General features: G+C 49.2%; 1 protein-coding gene across 1 annotated transcript in view; it reads right to left on the reverse strand.

Annotated features, from left to right (window-relative positions):
- plxna4 (plexin A4) overlaps window positions 1-13,904 on the reverse strand; it is a 242,459-nt gene that overhangs the window by 169,491 nt on the left and 59,064 nt on the right. Inside the window, exon 4 of the mRNA XM_078419384.1 lies at window positions 5,842-5,995. Within this exon, the coding sequence (XP_078275510.1) occupies window positions 5,842-5,995 (154 nt within the window). The remainder of the gene's footprint in view (window positions 1-5,841; window positions 5,996-13,904) is intronic.

Below are 13,904 nucleotides of genomic sequence, written 5' to 3' on the forward strand. Positions count from 1 at the left end.
ATCAAAAGCTAAAAAAAAAAACAATCAAACTTAACGGCCAGGCAGCATCTGCGGAGGGAAAGGATCGGACCATGTGGACGTATGATGTCTGAAGAAGATCCCAACCCAAAACATCATCTTTCCATTTTCCCTTCCCAGTTGATCAGTTCCTCCAGCAGTTTGGTTTTTTTTGCTCAAGATTCCAGCAGATACAGCCTCTTATTTCTTTGGATCATCAAGATCTGGGCGATAATAGAAACAGTGAATCAGCCGTACGATCAGAGCACTTGCACTCAAAATGGAGGTTAAATTGTCCTCTGCCAGTCTAATGAAGCAGTGATCAGATAACGTGTTTTACTGGCATTTACTGAAGGATATAGACAATAGACAATTGGTGCAGGAGGAGGCCATTCGGCCCTTCGAGCCAGCACTACCATTCAACGCGATCATGGCTGATCATTCTCAATCAGTACCCCGTTCCTGCCTTCTCCCCATACCCCCTGACTCCGCTATCCTTAAGAACTCCATCTAGCTCTCTCTTGAAAGCATTCAGAGAATTGGCCTCCGCTGCCTTCTGAGGCAGAGAATTCCACAGATTTACAACTCTCTGACTGAAAACGTTTTTCCTCATCTCCGTTCTAAATGGCCTACCCCTTATTCTTAAACTGTGGCCCCTGGTTCTGGACTCCCCCAACATTGGGAACGTGTTTCCTGCCTCTAACGTGTCCAACCCCTTAATAATCTGTTCTATGTTTCTATGTTTCTAATGTAGAACTCATCAAACTCCCCCCCAACCCCCCAACCCCCCAATAAACATGATGTAGCTTTAAACTGCTGGAGTTGGAGTCGAACTCATAACCTTCTGACTCAGGAGCAAAAAGTGTCAACTCTAAGCCATGGCAGTAATGAAAAATTGTGGAGATTGAAAAATTCCTGGATCAAATTGAGCATATTCATACAGAGATCATTCAACATTCACTTTCCAATGAAAAGCTAGACAGCTTTAAAAAAAAAATCTAATTTAATCATAAATTTGTTGAAAATGCAATTTTATTGACACCACGACATTTCCCTAGTTAGTATGTCTACCACCGCGACACAAATTTTCTATTTAATTACTTTAATATTTATTTGTGGGCCTCTGTATTTTTAATGTAATCCTGGCTGGCATTCAGAACACACCAGCTAGTCTGAGAATCTGAGCAGTCAGATAATTTAAAATGTAATTAAAATATTGACAGAGAGATATGCCTGAAAATTAATATTATTTTTCCCATTAAAGGTGCTGACTTGGTAAATGGCATTGAGAAAATGCTTCAGCTTGAATTAATCTGATTTCAGCAGTTCAGCAAAGCAAGCATGGAACATAGTTGGGATCGAGTGAATGCCCTGTTTCACTGGTCCAAACCAAGAGAGCCCCTGTGAGTGATGGTGGATGTTGACATACTAATCAACAGTTCCATCTCTCACACCAGTCTAACATCTGCAGATGCTGCAAATCTGAAACAAAAGCAGAAAATGCAGGAAGCATTCAGCAGATAAGTGATAAATTCATAGGCGGTAGGAGCAGAATTAGGCCATTCGGCCCGTCAAGTCTACTCCGCCATTCAATCCTGTCTGATCCATCTCTTCCTCCTAACCCCGTTCAACTGCCTTGTCCCCATAACCCCTGACACCCGTCAAAGTCGACAACCTATTCTGTACTAATCTAGATCTGGCAGCATCCGTGGAAAGAGAAACAGAGTTTGTATTGCCAAAGATGCTGCATGACACGCTGTCTAGTCTTGGCATTTTTGGCACATATGAACCATCCTGCCACAACCGGAGAGCAGTGCTGAACTACTATCTACCTCATTGGTGACCCTTGGACTATCTTTATAAGAAAATAACTGCAGATGCTGGTACAAATCGAAGGTATTTATTCACAAAATGCTGGAGTAACTCAGTAGGTCAGGCAGCATCTCAGGAGAGAAGGATCCACCAACATTTCCGTCACCTACAACGGGACCCCACCACTGGCCATATCTTCCCATCCCCTCCCCTCTCTGCGTTCCGCAGAGACTGTTCCCTCCGTAACTCCCTGGTCCACTCGTCCCTTCCTACCCAAACCACCCCAACCCCGGGCACTTTCCCCTGCAACCGCACGAGATGCAACATCTGTCCCTTTACCTCCCCCCTCAACTCCATCCAAGGACCCAAACAGTCTTTCCAGGTGAGACAGAGGTTCACCTGCACCTCCTCCAACCTCATCTATTGCATCCGCTGCTCCAGATGTCAACTTATTTACATCGGCGAAACCAAGCACAGGCTCGGCGATCGCTTCGCTCAATGCCCGCGCTCGGTCCGCGTGGGCCAAACTGGTCTCCCGGTGGCTGAGCACTTCAACTCCCCCTCCCACTCCCAGTCTGACCTTTCTGTCATGGGCCTCCTCCAGTGCCATAGTGAGTCCCACCGGAAATTGGAGGAACAGCACCTCATATTTCGCCTGGGCAGCTTGCAGCCCAGCGGTATGAACATCGATTTCTCCAACTTTAGATAGTTCCTCTGTCCCTCCCTTCCCCTCCCTCTTCCCAGATCTCCCTCTATCTTCCTGTCTCCACCTATATCCTTCCTTTGTCCCGCCCCCCCTGACATCAGTCTGAAGAAGGGTCTCGACCCGAAACGTCGCCCATTCCTTCTCTCCTGAGATGCTGCCTGACCTGCTGAGTTACTCCAGCTTTTTGTGAATAAATACTTTGGACTATCTTTGATCAGACTTTACAGGCTTTATCTTGCAATAAACGTTATTACCTTTATCATGTATCTGTGCGCTGTATATAGCTCGATTGTAATCATGTACTGTCTTTCCGCTGACTGGTTAACATGCAACAAAGGCTTTTCACTGTACTTCGGTACACATGACAATAAACTTAACAGAACTGAACTGATCCGGACTGATCGGCTTAAAAACTACATAAGTAGGGAACCCACTTTCTCACCCACTCCCTCCACTGAGCTCTTATCTGTTCCACTGGTGTTAATCACGTTGGCACGGTGGCGCAGCGGTAGAGTTGCTGCCTTACAGTCCTTGCAGCGCCAGAGACCCGGGTTCGATCCCGACTACGGGTGCTGTCCGTACGGAGTTTGTACGTTCTCTCCGTGACCACGTGGGTTTTCTCCGAGATCGTCCCAGATTCTAAAGACGTATGTAGGTTAATTGGCTTGGTGTAAGTGTAAATTGTCCCCAGTGTGCGCAGGATAGTGTTAATGTGTGGGGATCGCCGGTCGGCGTGGACTCGGTGGGACCGAAGGGAACTGGATCGCCGCTGTCTCTGAAACGAAATGTCACACGCAGCCTCTACGAACCGCCCAGGTCCGCTACAGTGAATCACTCATCATGCTGTGATCCTGCTAATTGCAATCACTATCAGCCTCTGAAGAGGTTTCAAACATTCGAGCTGGATTTCACGAGCCCAAGAAGATCAGGAAGCTTCTTCAAACAACGTTATCACCCAGAGAGCCCTCAAACAGCTGACACTTTGCCGAAATAGGTAACAGCCTTTATGCAATTTTGCTCTTTTACACCAAACGCAACATAAGCTGCAGATAGGTGGCGCAGCGGTAGAGTTGCTGCCGTACAGCGCCAGACACCCGGGTTCGATCCTGACCACGGGTGCTGTCTGTACGGAGTTTGTACGTTCTCCCCGTGACCTGCGTGGGTTTTCTCCGAGATCTTCGGTTTCCTGCCACGCTCCAAAGACGTGCAGGTTTGTAGGTTAAAGAGTAGGAGTACGTGAAGAAGGGTCTCGACCCGAAACGTCACCCATTCCTTCTCTCCCGAGATGCTGCCTGACCTGCTGAGTTACTCCAGCATTTTGTGAATAAATGCAGGTTTGTAGGTTAATTGGCTTGGTAAAAATGTAAATTGTCCCCAGTGTTTGTAGGGTGGTGTTAGTGTGCGGGGATCACTGGGCGGGGCGGACTCGGTGGGCCGAAGGGCCTGGTTCTGCACTGTATCTCTAAGTTAACGAGACTAAGATACAAGCACAAAGCATGTAAAGGATTTTGAATGTAAATTCTTAAAAGACCAACATGGAACAAATAACCATGTCTGAATACAATGAGAAAATAGATTATAACCCAACAGTATGAACATTGAATTCTCCATTTTCAGATAACAAACCATCCAACTCTCCCACCTTTTCCCTCCTATTCCTGTGCCTCACCTAGATGCACTCACATTTCTCGCACAATCCTGCCCCACCTTTTCTCTTTCTCCAGGTCCCTCTCAACTATATTCCCCCATCTGGCTTCACATTTCACGCCTCTCCTCTCCTCTCCTCATCTCGTAGCCTTTTGTCCTTTCACCTCCGGCCTTCGTCCAACCATGTGACAATCATGCCCCCGACACCTGTACCCACCTATCACTTGCCCAGCTTTGTCGCTTAGAGTTCAGAGATACAGCGTGGAAACTGTGCACTAGTTCTACCTTATCCCAGTTTCGCATCCTGCACACTGGGGACAATTTACAGAAGCCGATTAACCTACAAACCTGCGTGTCTTTGGAGTGTGGGAGGAAACCGGAGCACCCGGAGAAAGCCCACGCAGTCACGGGGAGAACGTACGAACTCCGTACAGACAGCACCCGTAGTCAGGATCGAACCAGGTTCTCTAGCGCTACAAGGCAGCAACTCTACCGCTGCGCCACCGTGCTACCCTTGCACCCTTTATCCCACCCCCCCCGGCTCTCCTCCAGCTTTCTCCCCCCCCCCACCACAAAGAATCTGACGTGAAACATCACCTATCCATGTCTTCCAAAGCTTTTGCCTGACCCGCTGAGTTACTCCAGCACTTTGTGTCTATTCTTGGTAAGCCAGCATCTGTGGTTCCCTATATTGCAGTAGCTATTTTGCTGAACCCACCGTCAACCTGAAAATAGAGGCTGGGGGTATGGGCACCAAATGGCGTCAGATTCACGAGTCGGGTTTCTCCTCACCAGCACCCCTTCCCCACCAACACCCCCTCCCCTCGCCCACCGTAAAAGTTCAGGCACCGTCGCTGAGGGCTACGAGAACGCAGAGAGAAAATCCAACAGAGATACACACAACAAACATAATCCCATTGTAAAGTCTGCACCTTATCGATCAGAGCTGGAGTCAGCCGGACTGTCAAGCCTAAATTCCAAGAGCAATTGATTTTCCTGTTAGGTTAAACACAAGTACTCCTGCAAACATCTAGCCCTTCAGACAAGAAATGCACCTCCGGGTAGCAATTTCCTTTCCACTTACCTTAATGGGTGCAATTAATTTAAGTACAATCTGCCTGTAAGAAATTTCAGTGTACAGCTATATTTTCAACAAACCTTTCAAATCATCACAGTCTGTCAGTGAGAGTTAAGAGGCTTCAACTGGCAAGGGCATGGTACCTGACAGCGAGGATTGAGGTAGAGTGTAAAGTTGGCTTTCCAAGGTGACCTGAGAAAATCAGGTGCAAGGCCCATGCATCAAATGCAAATTCTTTGCCCCTTTCACTTATAAAGCATAGTTTAATGGAGAAAAAAGGGGAATTGGGTTGAGAGGGAAAGATGATTGAATGATGGAGTAGACTTTGATGGGCCTACCCCTTATTCTTAAACTGTGGCCCCTGGTTCTGGACTCCCCCCAACATTGGGAACATGTTTCCTGCCTCAAACGTGTCCAACCCCTTAATAATCTTATACGTTTCGATAAGATCCCCTCTCATCCTTCTGTTGCAACCAGTCTGAAGAAGGGTCCCGACCTGAAATGCCCTCCAGAGACGGGACCTGACCTGTTGAGTTACTCCGGCACCTTGTGCAGTTTTTTTGTAAACCAGCATCTGAAATTCTTTGTTGCTGTTCCTTACCTTTGTCCGTCTGGATCTGAGGCACCTCTCTCTTCGCCGGCGAAACGCACTTGATGATATTTCCCATCACCAGGCCGTCCATCTCTGCAAAGTCCTCAAATGAGCAGTTGACCCCCGCGGTGAGCTCAGGCACGTTGTGTGCCTCCAGGATCAGCTGTAGAAGGGAAGGCACAATGTCAGAGGTGGAGTGTGGTCAGACTGGACTCCAACAGGTTCAGTTTAGTCTAGTTTAGAGATACAGCGCGGAAACAGGCACTTCGGCCCACCGAGTCCACGTCGACTTGTACACACTGGAATTTAGAAGGATGAGAGGGGATCTTATCGAAACGTATAAGATTATTAAGGGGTTGGACACATTAGAGGCAGGAAACATGTTCCCAATGTTGGGGGGGTCCAGAACAAGGGGCCACAGTTTAAGAATAAGGGGTAGGCCATTTAGAACTGAGATGAGGAAAAACTTTTGAGGAAAAGAGGGTTGTAAATCTGTGGAATTCTCTGCCTCAGAAGGCAGTGGAGGCCAATTCTCTGAATGCATTCAAGAGAGAGAGCTAGATAGAGCTCTTAGGGATAGCGGAGTCAGGGGGTATGGGGAGAAGGCAGGAACGGGGTACTGATTGAGAATGATCAGCCATGATCATATTGAATGGCAGTGCTGGCTCATAGGGCCGAATGGCCTCCTCCTGCACCTATTGTCTATTGTCTATTGACCAGCGATCCCCGCACACTAACACTATCCCACACACACTGGGGACAATTTACATTTATAGCAAGCCAATTAACCCACAAACCTGTACGTCTTTGGAGTGTGGGAGGAAACCGAAGATCTCGGAGAAAACCAGCGCAGGTCTCGGGGAGAACGTACAAACTCCGTACAGACAGCACCCATAGTCAGGATCAAACCCGGGTCTCTGGTGCTGCAAGCGCTGTAAGGCAGCAGCTCTACCGCTGTGCCACCAGAGATGGGCCTGACCATATCCTACAGGACTCCCTCCCCGACCTGCTCTATTCTTGCAGAACATCCTGCCGTGACTGATAAGGGGTCGGACACTTAACGCTGAATCGAGGACCAGAGGACATAGGTTTAAGGTGAAGGGGAAAAGATTTAACAGAAATCTGAGGGGTAACTTTTTCACACAAAGGTTGGTGGGTGCGTGGAACAAGCTGCCAGAGGAGGTAGTTGAGGCTGGTACTATCACAACGTTTAAGTAACATTTAGACCAGTTCGTGGATAGGACAGGTTTGGAGGGATATGGACCTAATGTGTAGCTGGGACATGTTGGTCGGTGTGGGCAAGTTGGGCCGAAGGGCCTGTTTCCACGCTGGATCACTCTGTGACTCGATGTTGCATTGGCAGACACCGGGAAGAATGACCATGGATGTTACAATCACCTAAATCACAGGTGATTGTCTCCAAGCGAATGCTGGCACCTCTGACAGAGCAGCACTCCGGCAGTAGAGAGCTGAGCAGTCTCTGACTTGAGGGGCCGAATGACCTAATTATGAACTCATTTATTCACAAAATGCTGGAGTAACTCAGCGGGTCAGGCAGCATCTCAGGAGAGAAGGAATGGGTGAAGTTTCGGGTCGAGACCCTTCTTCAGTCTGACCTGCTGAGTTACTCCGGCATTTAGTGAATAAATACCTTCGATTTGTACCAGCAATAGACAATAGACAATAGGTTCAGGAGGATGCCATTTGGCCCTTCGAGCCAGCACCGCCATTCAATGTGATCATGGCTGATCATTCTCAATCAGTACCCCGTTCCTGCCTTCTCCCCATACCCCCTGACTCCGCTATCCTTAAGAGCTCTATCCAGCTCTCTCTTGAATGCATTCAGAGAATTGGCCTCCACTGCCCTCTGAGGCAGAGAATTCCACAGATTCACAACTCTCTGACTGAAAAACGTTTTTACCTCATCTCAGTTCTAAATGGCCTACCCCTTATTCTTAAACTGTGGCCCCTGGTTCTGGACTCCCCCCAACATCTGCAGTTATTTTCTTACACCAATTACGAACTCATGTGGGAGTGGGACTTGTGCAAGGGGTAAAAGTGCTTTGCACCGCCGAGCCAGGTAATCTGTGCGGTGGGTGACTGGACTGTGAGGAGAAAGAAAGATGAGTTCAATCTGGGCGCACAGTGAGCTGAGGACGTCCAGAGTCTCAGCATCTCCTGTTGATGTGGGGACAAAAGCATTAAAAGGCTCCTTCTGTTCGGCCTGGCAGCGGGCTCCCGTGTAACCAAGGCAACGCCTTTCGCTTCAAGCCACTGGTTTAAAGTGACAGCCTAACCTCATGTAGACAGTTCCACCGCGGAAAAAAAGATCTGTGGCCTGGATGCGGCAATAGAATGCGGCAATCCGAGTGACAGTGGAGGCTGCAGGGGCCTCCTCTCGCATGGCTCACTTTTAACCCCAGTCAATGGATATATATATATATTTTAAGGCAGAGATAGATAGATAGATTCTTGATCAGTACGTGTGTCAGGGGTTACGGGGAGAAGGCAGGAGAATGGGGTTAGGAGGGAGAGATAGATCAGCCACGATTGAATGGCGGAGTAGACTCGATGGGCCGAACGGCCCAATTCTGCTCCTATCACATGAACCCATGAGAATATCTAGCAGGATTCCTACGATCGAATTCTGCATCTCCAACTTTCATCTCAGAAAAACAAAAGCTCATTATTATGATTCAGTTGTATAAGAAGATAACTGCAGATGCTGGTACAAATCGAAGGTTGTTATTCACAAAATGCTGGAGTAACTCAGCAGGTCAGGCAGCATCTCGGGAGAGAAGGAATGGGTGACGTTTCGGGTCGAGACCCTTCTTCAGTCTGAGATCTCCCGAGATGCTGCCTGACCTGCTGAGTTACTCCAGCATTTTGTGAATAAAAATCTTATTATGATTCAGTTGTTCTTTTTATTGAAGGGTTCCTCTTGAGGTTATTTTTTTTTTCTTCCTCCCCCCTTTCTCCGGCTCGGGTTAGTTTGTGGCTCTGCTGAATTGGGCCAGAAATGGCGGCGTGGATAGGGTTGCCAACTTCCCCACTTCCAAATACGGGACCAAGGGCGACGTCACCGCCCCGCGCCCCGCGTGACCTCACCCAGCCAGCGGCCTCGTGCTCCCGCTCCACCAATGGCGGAGGAAGTTGGCAGCCCTACTAATACTGGACAAGGGAGGTCCCGTACGGGGACAAACTAATTCAGCCCCAAAATACGGGATGTCCCGGCTAATAAGGGTCAGTTGGCAACGCCAATCGTGAAAAATGCGCCACGCATTGTGGTCACAGCAAAGCCGGACACAGGGCAAGGGCTCCCCTCCCCCCAACCTGCTCACCATCACCCCTCAGGTCCAAGCTCACACTGCCTCCAGTATTGTGGGCATCCCCTATCACTGGATAAGTGACCTTTTACGGTCGAGACCCTTCGTTAGGCATAGATAATGTGCCTGAATGGATTTGGACTTTATTTCTCTCAGTGCCTCACTTTGTGATCAATCTCATTTTACTCGTCGTTAGACTTTTAGACTTTAGAGATACTGCGCGGAAACAGGCCCTTCGGCCCACCGAGTCCACGCTGGCATTATCCTAATCCCGAGGGACAATTTTATGGAAGCCAATACAAGCACAGGAATGGATTGTCACTCAACCTGTTGATTAACCTTTTAGCTTCAGTTATTTTAGAGATACCGCAAGGAAACAGGCCCTTCGGCCCTCCGAGACTGCCCTGACCAATGATCGCCCATACACTAGTTCTATCCTGCACAATTTACAGAAGCCAATGAACCTACAAACATGTGGGCCTTTGGAGTGTGGGGGGGACCCAGGCACCCGGAGAAAACCCAACCCGGAGAAAACAGGGTGAACGTGCAAACTCCGTGCAGACAGCACCCGTGGTCGGGATTGAACCTTGGTCCCTGGGGCTGTGAGGCAGCAACTCTACCGCTGCGCCACTGTGCCGCCCCTCAGGCGCCCAAATAATGCGCACTTAGAGAGTTGTGAAGCTGTGGAATTCTCTGCCTCAGAAGGCAGTGGAGGCCAATTCCCTGGATGCTTTCAAGAGAGAGATAGATAGAGCTCTTAAAGATAGCGGAGTCAAGGGATATGGGGAGAAGGGAGGAACGGGGAACTGAGTGTGGATGATCACCCATGATCACGGTGAATGGTGGTGCTGGCTCGAAGGGCCGAATGGCCTCCTCCTGCACCTATTGTCTATTGTCGATTGTCTAACAAGCCTCCAGTTTAATGGGATTCCCTTCCACTCCCCATCGGTCTTTCAGATAAACAATAACTAGAACATTGGGATCAATTTGAGCTGTCTAAATAATAACAACTTTCCTTTACACTGCATATCTGAGAAACGTGAACACCATAAGAAGATTATCTCACAAAATTTACCACCAAGCCGTGAAAGGAGGTGAACTTGGACAAAAAAACTGTGATGGGCATCAGAAGGGAGCTGTGCAGTATAATAATAATAATAATCCATTTATTTTATATAGCGCCTTATCACATGCTCAAAGCGCTTTACAAAAACAATGAACATAGAAACAAACAGACAAACTATCCTGACGGAAAAGCGGCGAATACTCAACGCCAGCGTCCTCTCACGTCAGGGTCCGGCAGTAGACATTAAAAAGCACAAGACACACAGATACAACTTTTTACACAAAACAGCCATCACAATGATTGCTCTAGGCACACCCTCACTGTGATGGAAGGCAAAGTCTTATCTCCTCCTCATTCTTCTCCCGTGGTGCCACGAGGTGATCGAGGCTCCCAACTTTTTGAAGCCCCCACCGGGCGATGGAAAGTCCCAGGGCCGAGCCGAGCAGGCCGATGAAAGTCCTGAGCCCCCACCGGGCGATGGAAAGTCCCAGGGCCGAGCCGAGCAGGCCGATGAAAGTCCTGAGCCCCCACCGGGCGATGTAAAGTGCTGCGGCCGAGCCACGCAGGGCGATGAAGGGCCTGCGAGCGGGTCAATCATACCTCGCGCTTCGGGGCGGTCGAAGCTGCTACGGCTGGAGCTCCCAAAAGCCGGTCACCAGCCAGGGACCTGCGAACTACAGATGTTTTGCGGTCTGCAGGGCCCACGGCCGAAGCCTACGAGATGGTAAGTCCAGGCCCTGCGACCGGAGTCTTTGAGGTCGATCCCAGCTGGAGGCCGCCGACTCCACGATGTTAGGCCGTAGCGCGAACGGAGATACGACACGGTAAAGGTCGCATCTCCGTTGAGGAGGAGATTTGAAAAAGGTTTCCCCCAACCCCCCCACCACCCCCCTACATACACAGAATTAAAAATAAAACAAAACGTACATTTAACAACGACAGTGACAAAAAAACAACCAAAAAAAACAGAGAGACTGCCGGTGAGCCGCAGCTGCAGAACACAGCCACGCCCCCATATAAATGCAAAGGAAGGTTTCACAACTGAGTGGCATGACCCGGATACATTATTGAACTAGACAGCACTGTTTGCTGTCTTTAATAAAGGATGATCTGTTTATTGGTTACTTCTGTCTAACTGTCTGGGCTTGCGACAGAATCGAGGAATCACACAGGAACTGAGGGAGGGAATGGGTGAAGAAATTTAGCCTGGGGTTTCCACAATTGAGGACCTTGGAAGATTTTAGATTTAGATTTAGATTTAGAGATACAGCGCGGAAACAGGCCCTTCGGCCCACCGAGTCCGCGCCGCCCAGCGATCCCCGCACATTAACACTATCCTACACCCACTAGGGACAATTTTTACATTTACCCAGTCAATTAACCTACAAACCTGTACGTCTTTGGAGTGTGGGAGGAAACCGAAGATCTCGGAGAAAACCCACGCAGGTCACGGGGAGAACGTGCAAACTCCGTACAGACGGCGCCCGTAGTCAGGATCGAACCTGAGTCTCCGTTGCTGCATTCGCTGTAAGGCGGCAACTCTACCGCTGCGCCACAGGGCCACAAATGTCCCTTGGAACACCTAACCCGACACACCCCAAAATGTTTTTCATACAAAAGAAACCATGCTGTCTGTACGGAGTTTGTACGTTCTCCCACGTGGCCTGCGTGGGTTTTCTCCGGGATCTCCGGTTTCCCCCCGCTCTCCAAAGACGTACAGGTCTGTAGGTTAATTGGCTTGGTATTAAAAAAAATGTAAATTCTCCCTAGTGTGTGTAGGATAGTGTTAATGTGCGGGGATCGCTGGTCAATACGGACTCAGTAGGCCAAAGGCCCTGTTTCCCCGCTGTATCTCTAAACTAAACTAAACTAAACCGTATTCAACATGGATACGGAGACATTTAGCTCATCAGTCTGGACTGATTGGAAACTCAGAGACAAAATACAAATGCGCTCATTCCTCATTCCCTTCATTTGACTTAATACACTGCCAAAGTATTGTACTGTTGCTGATCAAATTAGCCTGCTTCTTATCTATGTGCTAAAGAGATTAGCGGATGACATTGTGTAAGAAGGAACTGCAGATGCTGGTTTAAACCGAAGATAGACACAAAATGCTGGAGTAACTCAGCAGGACAGGCAGCATCTCAGGAGAGAAGGAATGGGTGACGTTTTGGGTCGAGACCCTTCTTCAGACATGGTAGGAAAATAACTGCAGATGCTGGTACAAATCGAAGGTATCACAAAATGCTGGAGTAACTCAGCGGGACAGGCAGCATCTCAGGAGAGAAGGAATGGGTGACGTTTCGGGTCGAGACGTCTCGACCCGAAACGTCACCCATTCCTTCTCTCCTGAGATGCTGCCTGACTTCTTCAGACATTGTGTCATTTGCACTACGATGAGTGCAGATCCACCACTGATTTTCCTGCACCGTTGGTTCCAGAGACTTCTGGGTTGTCCATTTTGCCGGACCGAGACAGGTCACGGCCTCTCACAGGCCGGTACCGTAACGGTACCAGAACCATCTACCGAGGCAGCCAAGGACCCAGGATATTGGCCCACAAAGCTGCCCATCTTTGGAGTTTGGGAGGAAACACATGTGGTCACAAAGAAATCGCTCAAACTCCGTACAGACAGCAGCCACAGCGAGGATTGAACCCGGGTCACTGGCGCAACTCTGAGGCAGCAACTCTGCCGCTGCGCCACCGTGCCGCTCCTAGGTCTATGTTATCCCACTTTCGATCGACCAGGGGCAATTTCCAGAGGGCCAATTAACCTACAAACCTGCAGGTCCTCTGGGATGCGGCAGGAAACCGGAGCACCCGGAGAAAACCCACGCGGTCACAAGGGGAACGCGCAAACTCCACACGAGCAGCACCCGAGGTCAGGATCAGATCTGGGTCTCTGGAGCTGTAAGCAGCAATTCTACCAGCTGCGCCACCGTGCCGCACTTCTTCCATGGAGCTCCCCCCCCCCCCCTTCCACCATCCCGAAACGAGAATCCTTGCCTATTTCCAAGTGACTGTGGCCATCGCATCTCTCTTCCCGCCCCAACGAATATCCCGTGAATTTTCTCAGGTACACGGCTCTCTCTTATTTGTTCCCCCCGTCCCTTAAATTCCCCCCCAAACCTGACCTCACCTCAGACACCTCAGGCACACACCTTTTATCTGTCCTGATTTAAAACAAAAGAAATGCGACTTGAATTTGAGGTCTGAAAATAATAGCCTGTCACTTATAATTTCCACCGGAGGTTGGAGGGGCTTCGAGTCCGAGTCCGAGGCCTCAAATTGCATTTCAGAGCGTGCGAGTGTGGCTGGCAGGCTGCACTAAGAAATAATTTGCTGTTGGAATACAAAACCTGTCACTTTTTATCAGCAAATGGAAGCTGGAAAGGTGTAATTTCATAACCTATGTTTTAAAATAATACACTGTCCACTTTTTTTATTCCATTTCCTGCTGAAATTCCCCGTGGCTGATGATCGGCTCTGGTGAGGAACGTAGACAGACAAAGGGAGCCACTGTTTCTACTTCTATCGCCACCTGCCCCACATGGGGCGGCACCGTGGCGCAGCGGTAGAGTTGCTGCTTTACAGCCCTGACAGTGCCTGAGACCCCGGTTCGATCCCAACTCAGGGCGCCGTCTGTACGGAGTTTGCACGTTCTCCCCTTGACCTGC

Source organism: Rhinoraja longicauda, chromosome 23, assembly GCF_053455715.1.
Source record: "Rhinoraja longicauda isolate Sanriku21f chromosome 23, sRhiLon1.1, whole genome shotgun sequence".
Taxonomy (NCBI): Eukaryota; Metazoa; Chordata; class Chondrichthyes; order Rajiformes; family Arhynchobatidae; genus Rhinoraja; species Rhinoraja longicauda.